Source organism: Myotis myotis, unplaced genomic scaffold (assembly GCF_014108235.1).
Source record: "Myotis myotis isolate mMyoMyo1 unplaced genomic scaffold, mMyoMyo1.p scaffold_m19_p_7, whole genome shotgun sequence".
Taxonomy (NCBI): domain Eukaryota; kingdom Metazoa; phylum Chordata; class Mammalia; order Chiroptera; family Vespertilionidae; genus Myotis; species Myotis myotis.
The window spans coordinates 9,769,139-9,793,742 of record NW_023416379.1 but is presented as its reverse complement, the minus strand read 5'-3'; the positions used below and the strand labels follow the sequence as shown (position 1 = coordinate 9,793,742).

General features: G+C 45.8%; 1 protein-coding gene across 3 annotated transcripts in view; it reads left to right on the top strand.

Annotated features, from left to right (window-relative positions):
* The first annotated feature begins 3,080 nt into the window (after nt 1–3,080).
* PPP1R14C (protein phosphatase 1 regulatory inhibitor subunit 14C) overlaps nt 3,081–24,604 on the top strand; it is a 55,571-nt gene continuing 34,047 nt past the window's right edge. Inside the window, exons 1-2 of one of the 3 annotated variants that reach the window (XM_036316609.1) lie at nt 3,081–3,957; nt 4,290–4,502. In XM_036316609.1, coding sequence (XP_036172502.1) covers nt 3,646–3,957; nt 4,290–4,421 — 444 coding nt within the window. In that variant the 5' untranslated portion in view covers nt 3,081–3,645 and the 3' untranslated portion in view covers nt 4,422–4,502. The other 2 variants (XR_004968748.1, XM_036316608.1) reach the window with 2 other exon arrangements.

Below are 24,604 nucleotides of genomic sequence, written 5' to 3'. Positions count from 1 at the left end.
TATTCACTGTTTTTGATGAATCAGCATTTTGAAAAACTTGTCTATCTAGGTTAGAAATAAAAAAGCTTGCCGTGAACAAATATCTACATATCTATATCTGTCTTGTAGATGAGAAATATTGCAGTTTTTCCTGAATTTAAACAGTCATCCATGGGGGTCTCTAGCCTGAGAATAATTCCCTATTTCCAAATATTTTGAAATATAGAATTAAAAGTGTGTATGTGTGTGTGTGTATGCTGGGGGTGCAGACTATAGAGTTCACTCCAGATTTAAATTGTGTCCAGGATGGAGCAAGTGGATTTATAGGAAGAGGAACTCTCATGTTAGTTCGACTCCTAGTTGCCAGTCAAGGTGACTTATTTGGGCATCTGAAGATCAATGTACCTGTGCAGAGACTGAATCTTCACTGGCTATCCTATATAATAAAGAGATAATATGCAAATTGACCACCACTCCAACACACAAGATGGCCGCCCCCATATGGTCAAAGATGGCCAGCAGGGGAGGGCAGTTGGGAGGGACCAGGCCTGTAGGGAAGGGAAATTAGGGGCAATCAGGCCTGCAGGGGAGGGCAGTTAGGGGGGACCAGGCCTGCAGGGGAGGGCAGTTGGGGGGACTCAGGCCTGCACAGGAGGGCAGTTAGGGGTGACCAGGTCGGCAGGGGAGGGCAGTTAGGGGCAATTAGGCCGGCAGGAGAGGACAGTTAGGGGGAATCAGGCCGGCAGGGAAGGGCAGTTAGGGGCAATCGGGCAGGCAGGTGAACAGTTAGGCATTGATCAAGCTGGCAGGGGAGTGGCTAGAGGGTGATCAGGCTGGCAGGCAGAAGCGGTTAGGGCAGGGGTGGGCAAACTTTTTGACTCGAGGGCCACAATGGGTTCTTAAACTGGACCGGAGGGCCGGAACAAAAGCATGGATGGAGTGTTTGTGTGAACTAATATAAATTCAAAGTGAACATCATTACATAAAAGGGTACGGTCTTTTTTTTTTTTTAGTTTTATTCATTTCAAACGGGCCGGATCTGGCCCGCGGGCCGTAGTTTGCCCACGGCTGGGTTAGGGGCAATCAGGCAGGCAGGCAGGTAGGCGAGCGGTTGGGAGCCAGCAGTACTGGATTGTGAGAGGTATCCCAGATTGGAGAGGGTGCAGGCCGGGCTGAGGGACACACACACACACACACACACACACACACACACACACACACACCTGTGCATGAATTTTGTGCACCAGGCCTCTAGTTTTCCTATAAGATGCCTAAAACCCCAAATTTCTTCTTACTATCTCCTAGTACCTGTCATTTTTGAAGCCATACATGAGAGCTGAGTTTTAAGCACAAAGGAAGAAGTATGCTATGTAGCAAGAGAAAATTAACACAAGAATTTCTCAGAAAGAACTTAGTGAATTGTGATAAGTTCCTTGAAGTTTCTCTTGAATATATGTAGTTTCTTCTTCATTAACTAAAATGATGGCTGTTTTTGTTTTGATTGACATTCTCTTGGTTGGTTCAGCTGGTGAAAGCTGGTTCCAGCTAACTTGGATACTTGCCACATGTCCAGAGAGAGAGACATGCTTATCCTGTGTGGGGAGATTTCATCTCGGGGGCCTTCCCGCCTCCTCCTCCTGCCCCACAGAGTCCCTTTTTGTTGAGGTGCTCACCCTCTTGGCTGTGTGTTCAGGGTTTAAAATGATCTAGATGCCTCCAGCAGGTGAGGGCGGAGGTGATGTGGAGATTGGTAATCCACCTTTAGGGTCCAATCACAGTAGTTCTGTCTCCCCTGTCCCTGAAAGGGTGGGTAGGAAAGCCACCTGTGATGGACAGCTGGCCTCTTCCAGGGGGCGGAGATCTTTTAGCCTTGACCCCCTCTATTATGACCCGCACCCGCCACCCTATTCCACACCATTCTCACTAGATCCGTTCCTTTCACTGTTCCAGGCCTGTCCTGTCCTGATGGGGAGCTTCAGGCATGAAACAATTTGGGAAATTCCCTACTTAGGCTCTTGCTGGAAAACCCCAAACGGAAGACAAGAGCCGATCATAAATCTGGGAAGCGCAGACCTGGGCGCTGTTGATGAAGAGCCAGAAGAGCCAGGAGAAAGTTGCTGGTCGCTTCTTTTGTTTTGGGGCCTTTACCGCTGTTGGTCTACAATAGTCGGCAAACTCATTAGTCAACAGAGCCACATGTCAACAGTACGACGATTGAAATTTCTTTTGAGAGCCAATTTTTTTAAACTTAAACTATATAGGTAGGGACATTGTTATTAACTTAATTAGGGTACTCCTAAGGCGTAGGAAGAGCCACACTCAAGGGGCCAAAATGCCGCATGTGGCTTGCGAGCCACTGTTTGCTGACCACGGGTCTAGGATCACACAGTCTTCACCATAGGGAGTGTCCAGAGTAAAATGACTGGTTTACCTGTTTTATCTCTGAGAAACTTCTTTGTGTAGCTGCCAGTAACCTTTACCAGCTTTAAAAAAAATCATAAAAGCTCCTTACTGTATTTGAGCATCTTTGTGGCTTCTTTCAGTTGCCTGAACAGAAATATAATGTTATGTTCAACAGAAATATATTTAGTGTCTCCCTATAATTTTACACACACACACACACACACCACACGGACACACACACAGTTTTCTGTTTATAATTTCCTTCCCCATCTCTTTGCCCTAAACCTTATATTAATAAGCTCATTCATTCCCAACGCCACTTGGCTGCATGATGTTTTTAAAGTGGTTAGTCCTGTAGTGCTTTCCCCAGGTAAAAAGAGGTTGTTTGGAAATGGTATTGAGAAAGAAGCAAGCTGGCTCTGCAGTAAGATGTGTAAGACCAGTAAACCGGCCCTGACTCTTAGAGAAATGCTCGCTGTCTGGACGTCCCCAGCCCCTTAGCCCAAGGGACAGCACGCCTGCTGCCCTTTAGATACAGAGATAGTCCAATGCTCGACCTATGAACAAGCAGGCAGTTGGGAGGGAAAACTGGTCTGAAGAGTTCTCAGGCGTGGCGATCGCCCGATTGCACAAACATCGCCTCCTTGATTTTTGTCATCGTCTGGGAGAAGAAGAGGCATGAATAGGAATGTGTGTTTGGAGCGGCGGGGTGGGGCTGGCAGCGGAGGAGACGGAGAAAGAAGAAAACCCTCGTGGGGAACCTGCGGCGCCGTTCCTTTCCCTGTCCCCTTCCCTGCGACCCCCTGGCCAGGGCCCAGGCCTTGGGAGGCGGGTCCGTGCGCTCTGGAACTGCACGGGGACGCGCGATTCTCGCCTCCGGGAGAAGAGGACGCGGTCGCCCGCGCTGAGGACCATCCCTGGCACGAGACCCGCGCCTGTCCTCTCGGTGTCTACACAACGGCCACCGCGCGTCTACGAGCCACATTCCCGCTTCTGCGCGCAACTCCCACGCCCGGGCCCCTGCCCGCCGGCGCCAGATCCGCCTCCTGGGCTGGACCCAGAGGGTCCTGGGCGGCGTCTTTAAGGCTGCGGTCCCCGCCCTCCCTCCTCCCCGCCCTCGTGGTGTAGCCGCGGCTCCTCCGACCTCCCCGAGAGCCCGGCAGCCAGGCGCGCGCGGCGCGGAGCAGGTGCGGCGAGCCCCTCGCATGCCGCGGCCCGGCCCGCCCCTCCTCCCGGCCGCACTCGGCTCCGGCGCGCGGGGACATGTCGTTGGCGACGGGCAGCAGCGAGGCAGCCGGTGGGGCTGGTGGGGGCGGCGCGCGGGTTTTCTTCCAGAGCCCCCGGGGCGGCGCGGCCGGCAGCCCGGGCTCCAGCAGCGGCGCGGGCTCCTCCCGGGAGGACTCGGCGCCCGTGGCCCCCGCGGCCGGGCAGGTTCAGCAGCAGCAGCAGCAGCAGCAGCAGCGGCGCCACCAGCAGGGAAAAGTGACAGTGAAATACGATCGCAAGGAGCTCCGGAAGCGGCTGGTGCTGGAGGAGTGGATCGTGGAGCAGCTGGGACGGCTGTACGGCTGCGAGGTACCTGGACACCGGGCCTGGAGGGTGGGGGCCTCCCTCTCCCCATGTGCCCACCCAGGAATTCTCCAGGGCCGGGCGCGCACGGTCCTGGCTCCCCCAGGACCCAGCGCTGGGCGGGGCGCGGCGCATTCTCCATCCAGGGTGCCCTCTGGCCCCGGGGAGCCGAGAGTGGGACGCCTCTGACTGGGTTCAGCCTCTGGGTGCCCCGGAGAGCTGCAGCCCCCCTTGCTGGCTCCAGATGTAAATTGTGTCCAGGATGGAGAACCAGACTTAAAATTGGTGACGGTGTGGGGTTGGGTCTTGTTAAGCATATTGCATTTCTGCATCTCCAGGGGCTCACCCCAGCTGCGCTTAACCCCCGGGAGAACAGAACTCGCTCCTGGGATCCTGGTAATCCTGATTTTCGTGCAGAGGGAACCGAAAGGAGAGGTTCTGGGGATCTCAGAGGCCCCCTCTGCTCCTGAAATTCTACATCCAAATCAGGAGAGGAACGCGGTCCCTCTCCCAGCTCCCCGCCCCGCCCAGCCTGTTCCCATAATTAATCCTTTCATTGCCCAAAGCTGCACACCTTGAGCTTTGTGGAAGCGGCTTTCTTGCTTCCAAGCCGAGCTCAGCTGCTCCTGGTGATGGTGCAGAATGAAAGCCTCGGGCGACCTCCCTGGAAGGACGCCTGGGTGGAAGAAGGAAGGTAGCTCAGCGCTGGTGGGGACGCTGTGACCTCCCACAGCTCAGGGGCGCACGCCACTCCGCCCGACGTGTTTACATTTGATGCCAGGAGGAATATTTAGAGCGAGCCGTGACAAAGGTAGGCTAGGAAAAGGACCAAGGCCGGTATGATCTCTCCTCAGTCTTTAATAACAGTAATTTAAAATGAAGCCGTCTACTTCTCCTGCGGGAGTGGAATTTGGGGAGGGTGGAGGAGGATTAATAATTTTGGACATGGCGTCTAAGTTGAAGCTAGGTCTGTGTCCTTACAACTGTTAAAGCTCTTCAGTAACAATGAAAGCCAGATGGACTCCCTGGCTTCTCCATTGGTTTGGGGAAAACTAGAGTTTCACACCTTTTGTTGCCAATTGTGAATACATATCCTCCTTCACATTCTCATCACACAAGGAAACAGCATTCTCATTATGGACTACTGCTGAATGGTTATGATATAATGAAGCTTGACTATCTGACTCATGGGCTTGTAAAATATATTGTTTTTCCAGCCCAGCTCCTATAAAAAGCCATTTTAATGTCATGAATAAAAACTGGCCAACGTCGGAAGTGTTCATGTTCTTCTTAAGTAGTTAGCTGGCAAAACTCTCCAAAGGAACAATATATATGATTTGGATGGGGCTATTGCATGCTCTGTCTTGCCTCTGTAGAATCCAATTAATTTTCATTTATTAGTTTCATACAGGCCTTTATACTCCATTTTGAATTTGAAAGATTTGAGTTCATAGAAAAACTGTTGTTGAAATTAACAATGCTTTGGCAATGTTCCTTTTATGGGAGACTGAATGGATGGAGCTTGGGCAACTCGAGAGAGTTCCAGATTCTCAGTAGGTTGCCAATTCATATGTTTTAAAAACTCTTCAGAATAACTGGGGGGAAAATGGAGGATTGATTGTTCACTTTATTGAACATGTGGGTATATTTTTTAAAGGGTAAATATGACCTTGAATCTTTTCTTTGAATTTCTTCTTCTCTCATTTTAGACCAACATATAGCAAACAGCTTTAATTTGAAAGATAGGTTTTGTGGTGAAATGATACAAGATGCTATATGCTGCCCCCCTGTCATTAAAATGTGGCAAGCACTTCTCTTCCAGTTGTGTGTTCTGTCATTTTGGAGGGAAGGAAGATAAATCATTGAGAAGGTTGTTGGCAATTTGTAATTACTATGCTGATGGCACGCCTCATTTAATAATCGAAAGCACGTGGACAAATAATTAGCCATATAAAGGATTGTCTTCTTCCATCTAGCTCTCCCCTGGTAGGCTCTCTTTCAGCCTCATTTCTCTGGCCTGGTAGCCTTTCCTTGCTGACAGCTTCAAGTAGTTCAGCCTGTGACATGTACATGGAGAAGGACCTACCCTGGCTTAAAGCTCTGAATCTCATGAATACGAAGGTTAGGAAATGCCCTCGTTTAACACTTAAAGTTGGTAATTTTTTCAAATATTTATCACATGAAATTGACACAGAAAGCCAATTTGCCTGAGCTAACAGCTAAGTTGAGGGTTGGGTGCGGGGAGAGGGGTTTGAACACGTATTTAATTTCAGAAGAACTTTTAAGAGGCAGGTCAGCAGTTAGATGACTTGTCCTTCACAGAGTAGAAAATAATGATCTTTTGGAGCAGCATAAAGCATGAGATTTAACATTAGAAAAGAGAGGGAAGGAAGAAATACACTTCCTGGCTGTGGTCTTATCTAAAAGTTTGCACTGCGATCAGTTTTGTATGGAGAATAATATAAAGGCAGGATGTGAGGAGAGCTTATTAGGTACCAGGTGCTGTTCTAGGCACTTTGTAGGCACTCATTCACTTAGTCTTTACAACAACCCTGGGAAGAGGGTGCTGCTAGTATCTCTATCGTACAGATGAGGAAACTGAGACAGAAAGATTAAGAGGCTTTCCCAGCTCACATAGCTGGTGAATGGCAGGGGTGGGGGTGGGAGTGGGAGTAGAGTCCAGGCCTGCCTGAAACGTGGCAGGGTGTCATGCAAGAGAACAGACGGAGGCCCTCACAGCACACATCTAAATATTTTAAAGTTATAAATGAAGTCAACAAAGGAGCATTTATCTACCTGCCTTGACAACAATAGCTTCAGAATGGCCTGGAGGGTTAGGTTTGGATTTGGAATTCTCAGGCTTCCCAGAGCTCAGAGCTGGAATGCAGTTGGGGAGAATCTTCCCTGGACCCAGGGTCTGCCTCCCTTTGCATTTCTAAAATGCTTAGTTATTGTGTTTACATTTATTTTCCATTTCATCTCCTTGTACAGTTTCCTCCTAGGAATTTGGTTGTAATGGGACTGTTAGGTTAAGTCTATATCCACAGTTAAGGCTTTCTGGTTTAAGACATTTTCCTATCTCTTCCAAACCCTGTCTGGTTTTAAGAGCATTTGAAATCTGGCATAGCATCTCCATGGACACATATTGCAAGATGACTGACTGGACAAGTCCTATCAGTTTTTCCATCTTTCCCAACATCTAGATAACATCCGCATTCTCTGTTGTGCAATTCCATTTGCTTTGGAAATAAAAGCCTGTTGTTCATCTCAAAATGCCGGGGGGAAGCCTCACCATAAACAGGTTTGTGCATCGAGGGTTTTCCTGAGTTGTATCCGGACTGTCCATTTCGGAGGCCTTTCTCTTTGCTGAAGCGGCCGCATTTTAAAAAGTGGTTTCTGGCAGATTACACCTTTTCTTCCTCCCCGACTCACTACCATCCTCTGGCTGTAAATCAGTTTTTTTGATGGTGACTCATAGAAAGAAATACCCTTTGGATTGCTGCCTGATATACACACACAGACGCGCGATGTATGAGCAGAGCCACCAGCACCCCCTCATGTTACCATGTGCGCCAAAGAAAAAATTACAAAGGATATAAGATGTGACTTCATTAATGCTTAAATCTGATGTTCTGTTCTATTTCATTTCCCAAAGTTGTTGGTTGTGACCCTCTAGATTGATCTCATAACACATTTCTGGACCGTGGGTTGTAGTTTAAAAAAATACTGTAAGGTACAGCATAGGGCAGCGGTTCTCAACCTGTGGGTCGCGACCCTTTGGGGGTCGAATGACCCTTTCACAGGGGTCGCCTAATTCCATCGGAAAACACATATATAATTACATATTGTTTTTGTGATCAATCACTATGCTTTTATTATGTTCAATTTGTAACAATGAAATTGGGGGTCACCACAACATGAGGAACTGTATTAAAGGGTAGCGGCATTAGGAAGGTTGAGAACCACTGGCATAGGGAATATAGTCAGTAATATTCTAATAAGTAGGCATGGCGCTGGATGGGTACAGGATTTATTGGGTGATCACTTGTTAATTTATGTCTGGTCACCAAAACTAACATAATGATGTATGTCAACTATAATTGAAAAAAAATGATAAAAAATACTACTTCAAAAAGGGAAAAGTCTAAACATATGTAATAAAATTAGCTGACATTTATTGAGTGCTTTCTATGTAACAGGTATGATTTGTGTAATCCAAGTAACAACCTCTCATATTCCATTTTATGGATGTGGAAATTGAGGCACAGAGAAGTCTGGAAGTTGCTCCAGGGCCCTCCGGTGGGACTTGGCCGAGCAGGGATGTGCCTGAAAAGTCAGATGGCATGTTAGCCACTGCACTGTACTGCTTCCTGAGGGAGGACAGTGGGTCCCTTTTGTGAACCCCGTCTTTCACCCACCCTCCAGGTGTGATGGTTGGAACTTCTAAGCTGACCGACAGTGCCGGTGTGGGAATACCACTGTCAGCGGGTGTGTTCTGTGCCTGCATCAGGCCTCTTGCTTGAAGTTCAGGTCCTTGCTTTGTATGTAGATCCGTTGCTACAACATCAAATTAGCCTGCTGTGCTGCTTTGTGAGTCCCTCTGCTGGAGGTAGAAACTGCCGCTTAGAATTTGGCTTGTGAATTCTTTGGTGAAACACCATTTGTGTATTTGAGAATGAATAGCATTTTAAACAGAACTGCTTTAAAAAAATCTCCATAAAGTCAATCTGTAAAATATTAAGGAATAAATTAAACATGTTAAAAGTCTATGAATAGCCCTAGCTGGTTTGGCTCAATGTATAGAGTGTCGGCCTGTGGACCAAAGGGTCCTGGGTTCGATTCCGGTCAAGGACATGTACCTTGGTTGCAGGCTTCTCCCCAGCCTGGGCCCTGGTCAGGGTGCATTCAGGAGGCAACCAATTGATGTGTTTCACTTACATCGATGTTTCTCTCTTTCCCTTTCTCTTCCATTCTCCCTAAAAATCAATGGGAAAATACCCTCGGGTGAGGATTAATAAAAAAAAATCTATGAATAAAAGAATTCTAAGTTGCCAAAGGAAGAAAGGAAAACTGTACTTAGCACATTTCCGCTTGCAACAATGGTTACAGGAACTTGATGTGGAGGCTATGGTTGAAAGAATAAATGCTTTGAAGCTAGATGAGCCTGAAGTTACCTCAGGCCCCAGCATTTATTTATTTATTTATTATTTTAAAATATATTCTTATTGATTTCAGAGAGGAAGGAAGAGGGAGGAAGAGATAAAAACATCAATGATGAGAGAGAATCATTGATCGGCTGCCTCCTGCACACCCCACACTGGGGATTGAGCCCGCAACCCGGGCAGGTGCTCCAACTGGGAATTGAACTGAGACCTCCTGGTTCCTAAGTTGACGCTCAACCACTGACCTCACAGGCTGGGCAGGCCCCAGCCTTTAGTGGTAGTTAGAGATGAGGCAGGTCTTTAACCTCTCGGGGCCTCGCTTTCTCCCTATATTTAAGGGAATCATCCTGGCCTCTTTGTAGGGTTGCCATGAGGACTGAATGGGTAAGACACAGAACCTGGTAGCTGGAACATAGTAGGTGCCCAGTCATTGTTGTAATTTGAACCACCCCCAGCCACTACCTGCTGGTTATCCTCTATGATGTGGGGAGAGGGCAGGAGGGGGAAGAAAACAGGTATCCACATCTACCTGGTGATAGAATTTGGAGAAGGATGTGTGGGTACTTTGGGGTCAGAGATGGTGTGTCTATGAATTGTCAGCGGTTGCCAACCGGACCATTGGTGGTCCGTGCGGTCTGAAAGGTTAGCGACTGCTGCTCTATATTATTTCCCTTTTTCCTAGAGCCTTCCTCATTCAGAAAGTTCCTGTGGTTTGCGAGGTATATATGTGTAGAGAAATTAGACTTCAACAATTCGAAGGCAGGGTCTGTCTTAATTTTCTTTGTCTATGGCCCTAGTAGAGCACAGTTCTTCAACCATGAAGCATTTGTTTGAATGAATGAAAAAGGGTCAGTTCTCAGAAAATCTTTGAAAAGCCACCGGTGTTTTAATATTGAATTAGTGGCTGGTGTTTCTTCGTCATAGTCATGGCTAAGAAACAAAACTGATCCATGATTTTGTTACAATAATCCATATCATGCTCTTGCATCACTACTGTTTCATGCCAGCATTGTTGGAAAATATACCTTCCTTCATTGACTTATTTGCTCCAAGCAGAAATTTAAAAATAGCAGTGGCAGCTAATTGATTTTTAAGCTTAGACTGAGAGCATTCTTTTGAAAATTTGACCTTCCCTGAGTCCCCCGTCCACTCTCTTTCTTTTTCTTCGCTTCTACTGGGTCCCCTGCCACACTAGTTCTGCCTGCTGCTCTCACCTCTGTGTGTTCACATCCAGTGTCTTCTGTTTTTCTTCCAGCTTTGACACAACCTGGCTGCCTGTGGCACCCCTGGCCTAGCTCATAGCTCTCCTCAAAGAAGCCACATCTTTGTAAATCAGCGGTTCTCAACCTGTGGGTCGCGACCCTTTGGGGGTCGAATGACCCTTTCACAGGGGTCGCCTAAGACCATCGGAAAACACATATATAATTACATATTGTTTTTGTGATTAATCACTATGCTTTAATTATGTTCAATTTGTAACAATGAAATTGGGGGTCACCACAACATGAGGAACTGTATTAAAGGGTCGTGGCATTGGGAAGGTTGAGAACCACTGTTCTAGATGGAGGGAAGGACGAAGGCTGAATTGTTCTGTTCTCCATGGGGTGTGCGCACGATTTCATTCTGTAGTTTACTCTGTTCAGTCTCCTTTCCTTGCAATTGGCTGTTTCAAACCTTCACCTGTCTTTTCAAGGCGCCTTCGCTCCATCTCTCTTCCCTTCAGAGTCCTTGCAGCCTTCTGTTCAAGCCGGTCCAGCACCCTCCCAGCTCTTCCTTCCCTTATTACCCTCCTCTCTTGGCTGCGTTTTCAACCTCCCCCTTGCTCCCAGCACATACACAAGTTGAAGTCTTTCACTTGGGTTAACAACTACCCCCCACCCGCCCCCGCCTCTCAATCCTGTATCTTCTCTGGTTGCCACCCTATCTTTCTCTCTCCCTTACCATCTATTTTTCCAGATCTTTCTCCACCCACAGTCTGATGTCAGCTCCCACCACGGCCTCCCTGAGGACTTGTGGTTTCTCAGTCCAGTAGGCTTGCTTGGGTCTTATTTTACGTGGCCTTCTGTGCCGCTGGGTGCCCATCACCATTTCCTCTAGAAGGCCTTCTCGTCCTGTTTCTTAGCTCCTCTTGCAAACTCCTTCCTGGGTTTCCTTTCTCTGCCCGCCTCCTCAGTGCTGATGTCACACAGGGTCTGCCTCTGGGCCCCAGCTCTGTCTTCTCTGCTTTTATTCACCCCTGCACGCTCTTTCTGGGTGCTAGGAATATTCCCGTGACTGCAGTTGCAGTCCATATGCCAACAACTCTTCGATCTACATTTTTAGCCCAGATCTGTTTTCTGAGCACCAGACACATTCAGAGAGTTTTGAAATGGACAACTCCACTCAGATGCTCCATAGCAACCTCATATTTAACTCGTCTGAAAATGAGTTTATCATCTTCCTCTGCTGACCTGCTCCTTTCTCTCAGTTCTCTCACATGTTGCCATCCACAGATGTTCCAGCCAAAGACTGCGCTGGCATCCTCTCTTGCCTCTCCCTGGCCCGCCACACCCAGTGGTCACGAAGTCTTGTTCATGCTTGCTCCTTATGGCTCTGGAGACTAATTCCTTTGTCTCCCAGCCACTGCTTTGGCCCAGCAACTTATAATTTCTCTCCTGTATTATAGCAATAGACATTTCAGTCTTGTTTCCCTCAAATTACTGCTAGTACTATAGTACTGCTGCTATTACCAGTCCTCTGTGCTTGCTGTTATTATTACTACTGTTTCTGCCACTAGTGCAGCTCTGTGAGGGCCAGGTGATTTATCCGTCTCGTCTCCTACAGTCAAACCTCCCAATGCCTCAGTGAGGCGGCTGGTATCATCTTCATTGCTCATGGTTTAGAGCACTGAGATCAGAGAAGTTGTTACTTGTCCTTGTGCAAGATCATGCTGATTTCTGAGTCACCTAGCCATGACGCTACCATTGATCTCTGCAGCTACATTTATTAAGTTCCTACTGCATACCCCGTCCTTCATAAGCTCTCATTGAATCCTTGCAAGGGTTCGTGAACTCTTCAAGGTAGGTAAAGAAACTCAGTCCCTACTGAGGAGGCCACATCCCTCAAGTGGCCGAGTCAGGATGGCCCCCTGTCTTGTCTCTGACTCCTGGGCTGGGGCCTCTTCCTCTGAGCCTCTGTGATGCTTCAGAGCCCCCTCCACGCTGCAGGGCATCTCCAAAATCCAGACTGGAGCTTGCCATTCCGCATGGCCTTCAGGGTAAAGCGTGAGCACCTTAGCCTGTGACAAGGGCTCAGGGGACTGCCCCACCCACCCCTCTAGTCTCATCTCTTGCCACTGTCCCCATCCCACTTCTTTAGTTATGAACTGAGATCTAAGCAGGGAAGGCAGGAACCCCTTCTCATTTGCTTCTTCCTCTGCCAGACTAACCTCCCCCTCCCTCCCCACCTTACCTGTCTACTTGTTACCTGTTCTTCAGGCTCACCCTTGTGCTGCCTCCTCCAGGCAGCCTCTCTGACAGGTCTCCTCACCAGTAGGCTTACAGGCCTTTGCTGCTTCTTCTTACCTCTTCCTCAGCACTCTTTCTATAATCCTGTCCCCACCCAGGGCCCCCCATACCCGTCCCCCCAGCAGCAGCTTCGAGGGGGCAGAACCTGGTGATCTTTGCAGCCCCACTGCCTTTTGCACACCTGGCTGCACCCGTGCCTGGCTGTTAAGTGAGAGAGACAAACTGGGCCTCAAGGGCAGTTGGCAAATATTCTGGTGCTTCACTTTTCAGAAATACAGACTGCATTCATGTAATTTGGCTCTGCCGGCATTAAAAACCTGCTCTTTCATTGTGACTGGAAGTTTCGGCCCTTTATCATGGTTATGAGTTATGTTCATGCAGTCCTTTGAACCTGTGAACTAGAAGGAAGTTGTTATGGAATACAGCACAGATGCGTGGGCAGGAAACGTCTTCCACGGAAGTAATCGCAGGTTGCTGCCATTCTCTTCTGTCATTTTCAGTTTTCCGGGATGTGCACGAATACGGCCTTATTTGCCCAGTAACCGTTCATTTCTTTGGGAGTGGACATGCTTGCTGTGCCGGGGAGTGGTGAGCGCTGCTCCACCAGCAGAGACGACCCAAGCCACAGGCTCACACAGGTCTGGCGAGAACAGGAGTGAAAGCCAGGATTTCTGCTTCTGCTCAAAAGTTCCGCAATACCTTCTCCCCAGACCCTCTTAGCACCGGCAGTTTGGAAATCTGTTCCACTGCGTGAAAGCTTAGAAATAAGAGGAGACCAGAGTGTGGATTAGGCTCTGAAGCATGACTCTGTGGTCCAGAAAAAGTGATCAAAAAAGGGCTTTTCCTCTTTGAAAGAATCTGTAGGGCTGGTTGTGACAGGAGCTATGGAGGGCAGAGGTAGTCATTCATTCATTCATTCGTTCATTCAGCACATATTTACATAGATGAGGAAAGGGGAACAAGAAGACTTACTCCATCCTTCTAAACTGTGTAAAGGAAGAAGTTGAAAAGTACAGGGACCCTTCCCGTAGGAGAAGAATGTAGGCATCCCTATGAGTTCAGGCCTTTGTGTTAGCGCCTCCAGTAAATGATTCACTGCGGAGCGGGCGTGTGCTTCCTTTAACTCAAAGCCTGTTTTCAGGAGAGGGTATGCTGAACTCATTGACACTGTAATGTCAACAACCGAAAACACTTTATCTTCCATTTTAATGGAAAATAAGGGTTAAGTAAGCGAAAGTAATCTCTTACCAGCTGAACTTTGGGAATTCATAAACCTGGGCAGGCTTATAAATAAATAACATCATTTGTGGGCTGTGGGGCCTTGTTGGAATCTGTGAGATCTATGGAATCAAAGTGTGTCTGTTGTTCCCAGCAGGATGGTGCAGGCAAGGCTCTGGCCGTGGGACTCTGTTATAGCTCAGTAACCTTGGAAGTAATGCTCCTGATAGACTTTTGTTCCTAGGTTTTCATTCCCCATCTGAAAAAAAGTGAGGGTCTAGGTCTTTCAAGCTCCAGACTTTAGAGCAGTGATGGTGAACCATTTGAGCTCGGCATGTCAGCATTTTGAAAAACCCTAACTTAACTCTGGTGCCGTGTCACATATAGAAATTTTTTGATATTTGCAACCATAGTAAAACAAAGACTTATATTTTTGATATTTATTTTATATATTTAAATGCCATTTAACAAAGAAAAATCAACCAAAAAAAAAAGAGTGTTATAGGTTCGCCATCACTGCTTTAGAGATTCTTTAATAAAGCTGGCTCCACATTAGAAAAAATGAGATTTTTTAAAGAGAAGGTTATATTTAAAGCAGTGATTGAGCCCGGCCGGTGTGGCTCAGTGATTGAGTGTCAATCTATGAACCAGGAGGTCACGGTTTGATTACAGGTCAGGGCACATGCCGGGGTTGTGGGCTGGATCCCCAATAGGGAGTGTGCAGGAGGCAGCTGATCAATGATTCTCTTTAACCATTGATGCTTCTATCTCTGTCTCCCTCCCACTCTGAAATCAATAAAAATTATATATTTAAAAATAAATAAGGCAATAATAGAAAGATCTTTCACTTGCAAGCCTGAGATGAGAGCTAGACTAGTTCTCCAAAGGATCATCCAATTTACATGTTAATTTTAGTAGCTAAAGTGAGCATGTATTTTTCCATCCTCTCCTTGGCATGATCGCTGGTGTGATGAGACTTAGGAAGGATCAGATCAACAATCGTTAAAAAAACAACAACCAAAAAACCCCACTTCTAACCCCCTCCAGCACTTCCTCCCCACTATAAACTTCCAACTTAAATTTGAAATCTGACAAGTACAGTTATTCATCGCATACCTATCTGCTTTTTTGCTTTAATTGGGTTAACCTTTAAGAAGAGCTGGCATATTTGACTTAAACACTTGCAGCATATAATTTATAATATTGGCTGTCAGAGGGCCTTTCCTATTCTTATTTGTCCTTTAGCTTGGCAGCTCATAATTAACCAATAGTGATATTTATTTTAACTTGAGGAACATTTGTGTTGAGGTATAAAATGAGCATCTGAGAAGTAGAATCACAGCAGCTTTAGGAAATAAAATTTAAAAACTGTGAAGGCTACAAATTAGCCTAAATAAGAAGCCAAATAAATCTGCATTAAACAAATTAATTTTCATTGGGGGATTTATTTCTGGAATGTCCCTTTATAGTTGGTTTCAGAACTAACATGACAGGATAGAAAAAAAAGTGTAGATTTCTCATGGACAGGAAGTGAAAAACAGAATTTATCCCTCTTGGTAATATTTATTTTGTGTGAAGATAGAATCCATAAAGCACCACCAGATAATCCCATTCAATCCACACAAAAGCTCTTTGATGTGAGTAGTTTTCTCATTTTTCAATGAGAAGTCAGTTTCTGAGAAATCACATCTCTGTTAAATGTGAGCATCAGTTTCCCCTTCACCACCTGACCATTTCCGTGAAGTCTAGTATGTTTGGCCTCTACACCGGGCAAGGCTTCTCTGCTTAATTTATGTGATACATTTTCAAATATGCTTCCTCTTTAACAATGTACAGGCTGCCTGAGAGAAGTCATTTGTAGGGTTAAGCTATCTCTTTAGAAAAATTCAAATCCATTCGTTCTCAAGTATATATTCCCGTGAGCATGTTACTTATTTCATTGATGGCCAGGTTTACATGAGCCCTTAGTACTAGAGCCTTATGCTCTCCATCTATTCACTCAAATGGAGTGTTGAGGTTACTAGGAAAAGTTAGAAACTCGCCTGAAATAAGCCTGACGATACAGAGTGGGTATTTTATTCTACATGTTTGAAAGGACCAGCTGCTATTACCTTTGGCATGGTAGAAGTAAAGAAATAGAGCTTCTTCTAAATAAAATGTGAAACATCCGTAACAACTTGTTTGGCTTATGTTAAAGGCTGTTTTTGTTCTGTGCACTATGGTCAGTCATCGGTTGATATCTTTTATATTTTATATGTCAGTAGTGCGACTGATGTCGCTGTTTCATTCATTTCTGCTAATATTAAATCAAATTTTATTCAAGCGATGTAGTGAGAGTGTTGAGTTTTCAGTTTGGCAAAAATGTTTTTTTTCTGTCTAGTTCTTGTGAGCTAATAGTCTGCGTAACAACTCTAATTAGTCAACTGGTTTTTCTCCTGTTTGTCCTGGGGTGTGGAAGCTCCGACAGGTCACAAGAAGATGAGTCATGGATTTGATACTAAAACATGATTATGCTTGCTATAATGAAAACATCCTACAAATATTACAACTACAAAATAATGTACTATCTCTGGTAGACAAGTGCCTTTTGTTCAGCTAAAATATTCCATTTCTTTTTTTAAAAATATATTTTATTGATTTTTTTACAGAGAGGAAGGGAGAGAGATAGTTAGAAACATCGATGAGAGAGAAACATCGATCAGCTGTCTCCTGCACATCTCCTACTGGGAATGTGCCCGCAACCCAGGTACATGCCCTTGACTGGAATCGAACCCGGGAACTTTCAGTCCACAGGCTGATGCTCTATCCACCAAGCCAAACCAGTTTTGGCACCATTTCTTTTTTTAAAAAAATATATTTTTATCAATTTCAGAGAGGAAGGGAGAGGGAGAGAGAGATACATCAATGATGAGAGGGAATCATTGATCAGTTGCATCCTGCATGCCCCCTACTGGGGATCGAGCCCACAACCTGAGCATGGGCCCTTGACTGGAATCGAACCCAGGACCCTTCAGTCCACAGGTCAATGCTCTATCCACTGAGCCAAATCATCTAGGGCAATATTTCATTTATTCATCAAAGCCCAGATGGTTCAGTATTAAGTAATCTCATGCCAGAGCAGTATTTAAGGGTGGCTAATGAAAACATTTGTGTGTCTAGATAAACAGACTATCACCTGAAGTAGCCTGAGGCTCTCACAGCATTGAGCTGCCTGGGCTGCCTCAAACCTCTGGGATATGCCCATGGTAAACTTTGGGGAGGACTGGAGGGCTGTGTTTAATAAGCAGAGAGCCCAAGCTTGCATTGACTTATTACTCCAGAGGAGGAAAAAATGAGTTTATTGATCACTGACACCTTACATAAGTTGCCTTGCATAAAGCAATTTAAAACAGGGAAGGAGGGCACAGAATGAGATTCAGAGCCCATATAAAACATTGAGCAAAATGAAATCCAAGTTCTCAAGCCAGCCATTGAGACTAAGATGCTAACCTACCGCCCCCTGGGGTGCGAGGCGTTGAGTAGGCCGGGGTGTGGGTGTGGACCTGCCTTCCTCTCAGGGAACTCAGCTCCTCTCTTTCTCCCTCTTGGCCCCACTTCACAAAATCAAAATAAACAGAAAAGTCCCTAGATACGGCTTTTTACCAGTTGTGGGAACTAGTTTGTCCCATTTCAGAGATCGCTATTGGTTGTGATCAGGGGTTCTTCCCCCCCCCCCCTTTCATTTTTATGATATATATTTTAATCATATATTATATATTAGGGGTTCTTTTACATCTTTATGTCCGAATGCAAGGAGTCAGACCCTTCCTTCTCCCAGGTGTGGGCTTGGTCCACCAGGAGGATGGAGAGCTCTCCTGACCCGCCTTCATTCACAGCATGGCTATGAGCCTTCATCCTTGGCTTTCTGTAACCCCCCTTTAAATGACAGAGCCCTTTAGGGGTGTTTTCAGCATTAATAATGTTAAAAATCATCATAATCACCCCAAGAAAAGCCCAGGATATTTATGAAAGCTTCATTAGCAACATCTGTGACCTTTCCGCCATAATGAATTCTGCCTCATTAATACATATATTCAAATTAAAGATATGTTCTTTGGCCAAAAAGAGAGCAGACATTTTTTATCATTTGTTAATTTGAGGTTTTTCTTTGGTGGGGCATAGGGCTTGATTGAAAATTTTGGTCACATATCAGGTTTTACGAATATAGAATAATCTAGTCAGTATATCAGAACAAAAAATCTTGCTGAGTTGACTTAAGAGAATTACCTTTTTAATTCAACAGAATTATGACATTTGAGTTAAGTGATAATTGATAACAATATTTTTCCATAAGATACCTTTTATAATTGCCTAAAATAGATGGCAAAGATTGCAAAGATATGTAATATATATTAATTAGTGTCATTATGGGAAATTTTTATTTAATTTATGTTTTGTATAATGAACATGTATTCATTTTATTAGAGAAGGAACAATCTAAAGTTACAATGTTAAGACCATCTTTCTTAAGAAAGAAAAGAAAAAAAGACCACCTTTCGTGGTGTTTTGCCTTCTCTTCTATATGAGGCAGCCAGGGTTTAAAAAATTTTAAATTGTAAATAAGGAAAAAATAAGCCAACAATTTTGTTCATATTCAGCTTTTTCTCTTTACATTTGCAGAATAAGCACTGGTAACCTTTTTAGAAATTAGGGTGTCATCGTTATCTTTTTGGGTAAAAAGGCCATCTCCAGTGAGGATGGTGACCACCATAGGTCAGAGGAAAGTCAGAAGGAAGAGTGTGTCACCTCCACCTTCTCTCAGGAGCCCATCCCTTCCATCTGCTCAGGGACTTTCCTCTTCTTTACCTGCAGCCTCTCCTCCATTTCAGGAGCCCTCGAGCTGCAGGCTTAAGATCTGTGCACCTCATGATGAGGACATTATACCTCAATGCAGCGGTAGGACACACAGGCCCACAAAACTCTCCTTCATCCCTACTTTGTCCCCTTCTGCTCTCCTGTCAGGCCCCTGCTGTGTTGCTTATCTCTATGGAGAGGTCCATGCCCTCCATGTTGCTAAGTCCCAGGTGCCCATCCCAGTGCTCAGCCTCATGCTTTCAGAATGTTTGACTGTCCTGCTTCCCAGAGCCACTCCATCTATTACCCATCCATCAGCCATCCCAACCTCTGTCCATCCTCCATCAGCCACTGTGCTGTCCATCTGTTCCTCCCTCCACTATCCATCCACCTTCTGCCAGGCCCACTTTAAAAAAACACACAAAACTTAATTTATAAAAGATGGTTAGAGTTACAGAAAAATGTTTAAGATCGTTCCCATATACTCTGCAACCATGTTCACCAATTAGTAACATCTTAAATTAGGATGGTACTTCTGTCACAATTAACGAGCTATTATTGGTACATTATTATTAGTAACTAAAATCCACACTTTACGCAGATTCCTTAGTTTTTACCGCGTGTCCTTTATCTGTTCCCAGATTCCATCCAGGGCAACGCATTACATTTAGTTGTCATGTTTCTCAGATCACCTCAGCTATGGCAGTTTCTCAGACTCTCCTTGTTTTTAATGACCTTGACAGTTGTGTGGAGGACTGTTTAGGCATTTTGTAGAATGCCAAAGGGATCACAGAAAAGCGACTTCCTCTTTCTATCTATGCTTTCTTATTCAAAGTATCAAATGCCTGGCCAGAGTGGCTCAGTTGGTTGGGCATTGTCCCATACACCAAAAGGTTGCTGGCTCCATCCCCAGTCAGGGCACATACCTGGGTTGTGGGTTCTATCCCCGGGTGGGACACCTATGGAAGGCAACCATCAGTGTTTCTCTCTCTCTCTCTCCACTTCCTTCCTCTCTCTAAGCATGTCCTTAGGTGAGGATGAAAAAAAAAATAAACAGGTGAGAACTTCCTTAGTTCATTTGAAGGAATTATTCTTTGTTCTAATTCACAGTCTATTCTAGTGACCTTGTGGATTGGTGTCTCGGGGGCCATAGGGTTGTTACGATCACCTTCAACTAGTCCACATTCTAACAAATCCCTTTCAGGCCACAGACGTGAGATCTTTCTTTTACTCTGTTGTTGGGAGTGAGGCCCATGTAAGGGCAGGTCCCTGCCATCGCTCCCGGTGTCTGGTTTGGCAGTGAGGTTGAAGGAGTGGCCGAATCAGGAGAATCCGGGTCACCGTGTGGAGGAACCTGGGGGAGAGACAGTGGGTTTACACTGATTCACGAGATCACTCCGGAAAGTGGGAAGCAAGACTGCGAGGAAGAGCCAATTAGTGAAGGCAAGTCGCATTGAGCAAGTGATCTGGCCTTAACCTGTATACCAACTAGCCTGTCACTCTCCTCCTTCTGGCTTCCTGTGTTCTTGACTCCATGTCCTGTTTGCCAGAAATCCTAATACCCGTGCTTTCCAGCCTGCAAACTTCACCCTGGTTCCCGACAGATGCCTTGCTGGGTGGGTTTGCTGTAGAGTTTCTGACATTGCATTGCCCTCTGGACAGGATTTAGCCAGTCTTCACATTCAGCAGGAGGGTCCAGGCCTTTCCCTGCACTGCCTGTCAGAGAGAGAATGGCACACATCTACCCAGTCCCAGGAGCAGACGGTGCCTTGAAACAGAAAACAGGACAACTGTCTTGTTGCAGAACCCTCTGCCTGTTGTTGTCTCCGTGACGGGACCTGCAGAGAAGAGGGGGAAGATGAAGCCAGAGTTTGGGCCCATATATGGGTCTCACTTAATGGTGCTTTGGGGCCAGGTTTATATTGGGAAGGGAACTATCTTGGTAGATAAGAAGTGAAAAGTCTTGCCCATGTGACCGAGGACTGGACCCTGTCTGTTGACAGCAAAAAGGGTAAAGATAGGGTCAGGTGTGGAGTGCCCAAGGGGCTGTGACTTGGCTTTAGTGAAGATGTAGTGGGTTTCCACGTAGCTGCCACTTCCTTCCTTCTTTCCAGTCTGCTTTGCTATCCTTTTCTCCTTGGTACAGGGAGGCAGAGGGCAGGTGGGGTGAGTTACTTTAATTGGGCCAAGTGGACCTGTGTCAGAACCCTAGGGGCTGGTTCTGCCCAGTAACTCCCAGGGAGTAGATGGGGACAGACTTCATCCCTGGGCACGGGAGATGGGCTTCTCTTTGCTGCCTGTGTCTTACCCTTTGCTCTACTGTTAGCCTGGGTTGTGGTATAAATATTGTCTAGCTACTCATCAGTGTAATGTTTTACCTCACTTGTGAGTAGGCTGCGTACTGTGACCATAATGTCCCAGAGGGCTTTGTGTGTGTCTCTCTCCTGCCCCTCCAGGGGGCCCTGCACCCCCACCTGGGGCTTTTGTGGAGGCTTTGTGCCTTCCCAGTCTACCTGTGCCCTGTGATCAGGGGCTGGCACCACACTGGAAAGGTTTACGCTGACCTGTCTCTGGTCCACGCGGGAGCTGCGATGGGAGATCTGGGCTAAGGGTCCAGTGGTCTGTCTGATAACCCAGCCCAGGTGGGAGGCGGAGGAAACCCTCAAGTGTGGGCAGAGGAATGGGGTCCCAGGGATGATGGAAGCCCTATGTAGGTTGACAGAGGGGCAAGACAGCACGAGAATCTCAGGAGGCTCCAGCTACAATCAGAGGGGTAGGGGGTTACGGGATAATATCTGTCGTTCTCCTAACATGCAGGACCAGCCCTTGAAGTTGAGTTCTTCAATCTAAGTAAAGTGAACACAATTGATTTATAGACTTACTGGAAGTATCTCAACCAAGAGATGACTGTGTCTAACCTAAGCATACTAACAGATGTATTATCTTGACTGCTGCTTCCTCTTTTTTTCTTTTTTTAATCATTAAAGATAAAATATGCCTGGCTTTCAAAATTCTCATTGTTTTACTAAATAGCATATCAGAAATACTACAGAGGATCTTTTTTCACTCTTGGTGATTGTGTTACTATGAGTGGAAGTGATCATCTAAGATGAAGAAAGAGCTAGCTTTGCTTTGTCTCAAATATCCTGACGCAGCTTAAGGAGATATGGAGGCAGTGAGGTGTGCTCTCTGATAGGCGGGTTTCCAATCTCACAGGAGACTGACTTCTTCAGCCACAGAGAAGGACAGAAAATGAGATTTGGGTTGCCTCTTGGATGACTGGCCCCAAAAGGACATGCACAGGCTAAGCCAGCTCTCTGGGGAGGCCAGCCAGCTGCACTTGCCACTGTCTAGACCAGTGGTTCTCAACCTTCTGGCCCTTTAAATACAGTTCCTCATGTTGTGACCCAACCATAAAATTATTTTCATTGCTACTTCATAACTGTAATGTTGCTACTGTTATGAATCATAATGTAAATATCTGATATGCAGGATGGTCTTAGGTGACCCCTGTGAAAGGGTCGTTTGACCACCAAAGGGGTCACAACCCACAGGTTGAGAACCGCTGTTCTAGATGCTCTCTGTTCCTGTGAGGAGAGAAGGCCTACTCAAAGCTCTGTTCAACTTCCTCACATCCCCTCCAAATCACTTCCTCCTCGTGGAAGGCAGGCCTGTGCGGTCTGCCTGTCCCAAGACTAGAGCCGGCATGGGGAGGCGTGCCGGGAGACCCTGCGAGGAAAGAGTGAGGGGAGGGGACCACCCAGGTGAGGAGAGTCCCAGTCAGCGTCTAGACTTGGGGGTCTGGACACACAGTCCTGTCTTTTAAATGGAAACTAACTACCAATTTGCCCTTTATTAGACTTGGAATCCCCAGATACACATGTCATGTTAAATCTTTGACATTGGTTCATGGACTATTAAAAATAGTTGAGAACATTCATGATGAGGCTTTCATATTTGTGAGATGAAACAACCTTATTATTATTATTTAGTACTAGAGGCCTGGTGCATGAAAATTCATGCACAGGGGTGGGGGGGGGTGGGAGAGGGGTTCTTCAGCCCAGCCTGCCCCCTCTCACAGTCTGAGAGCCCTCAGGGGATGTCCTACTGATGGCTTAGGCTCCCTCCCTGCAAGGAGCAAGTCTAAGCCACAGTCAGGCCTCCCTCTGTGGGAGGCAACCAGGCTGATCAGGGGAAGGCACTGCGGCTGCCTGCCCTTGGCCCTTGCAGCCGCCGCGGCTTTGTTCGGAAGGACAGTCGGCTGTCTGGTCTAATTAGCATATATGCTTTTATTATTATTATAGATAGTTGTGATGTGAGTAAATAATGTCATGCATAGAATGAGTAACACAAGAGTTTGAGTCAGTCTGACACACTGACTGGGGAAAATACTCAGCCTTTTTTTTCTCTGGTTTCTGCCAGATTTTACCCAAACAATTGGGGTAACGGATGTGAGATTTAACTGAGGTGATCCACAATATTTCTACACAAATATTTCTGTTTTAAACCTAAAATTATATTTTACACTGAATGACCACATTTAAATCTGATCCTTTCCAATATTTTTCATTCACACAGAAAATTCAACAATGTGAAAAAAATCAAAGTAGAATATTATACTCTAACATAGACTCAGTCACTGTGGAGAGAGATATATTTATTATTGTGGCTTATTTACTTCATTAGGTGATGACTACAACTTGTTGTCTTGTCAAAATATAACTTGGTACATATTACTTACAGCATTAAGGGCTTCTAATTCAGAAAAGCTTCTAATTCATCTACTTCTGGTTTTGTGGCAAGATAATCTACTTACTTGAATCTTCTTTGGGTAATAGCTTAATTAGATGGTCAGACAAATCTTTACACAACACATTCAAAAACTATAAATTTTGTTCCTAAGTGGTTGAAGGCAGGTTAGAGTGTTGAAAAGACAGTGTGGCTACTCTGTGGAGAATGGCCAAGTGGGCAGTGTGGAAGGTCAGGCCACAGTTAGGAAGCTGGAGGGGGCTGTGTGGCCCAGACCAAGGTGTTGGAGGTGGGAATGGGGAAGGGTGGGCAGATGTGGGTGCTATTTGGAGGTAGGATCAACAGAATTTGCCAGTGAATAAGTGTGACATCTAGCAGGAAGGTGACAGTAGTCATTTGCTCAGGACACATTGTCCTGGTGGGTGGGTCCCCTTGGGAAATGAGACAGGAAATCAGAAGCTTGATGGGGAACAGAAAAAAGGGCACCACCTTCTTCCGAGGTATTTTAATTTACCCTTTATTCACTCATTAATTCCCCTTCTTGGCGTTAGTTTTGTGGATATAACCCTTCAGGGTCTGTGTGATCTTTTTTCTCCAAAGTGCCAGATGAAGAGTGATGCATTTAAAATGTTTGAGTCTACTCCCCATCTCCCACGTCTTAACATATTTCTTTCTGTTGACACAGTGTCAGCTCAGACAGAGGTCTTAATGCAATAGAGCAGATTGCAATGTTCTTTGGTGACTTAATTGACATCCTCATCCCATTTTTCATGGTCACCGTTAATTGGATTTGAGGAAGACTCAGGTCTCTTGATTGGATAGGGAAGCCCTCCGGGTATCCCTGATTGAATTGTGCCAACATCCTGGCCTTGTTGTGGAGAACTGGGGAAATACCTGAGTCTCATCTGTAATATATCATCAAAGCATCTTTTACGTTGGAGGGATTTCTGGTGATGGCTAAGCTCCTCATGTTGATGTTGATTGTTTTAGCTTTTCTTTCTGTGGAAACATTTCCTGACCTCACATTCTAGGGCTGCTCCCATTTGGAACCCTTAAAACCTTTCTCCAGACCAATATGGAATGTTTTATTATCAAGTGTGCCTCTGGATAGAGTTTGAAAGCTGTGGACACCTTAACACCAACATCTACAGTTTGGAATCTTAACCTGGGATAGTTCTACACTGA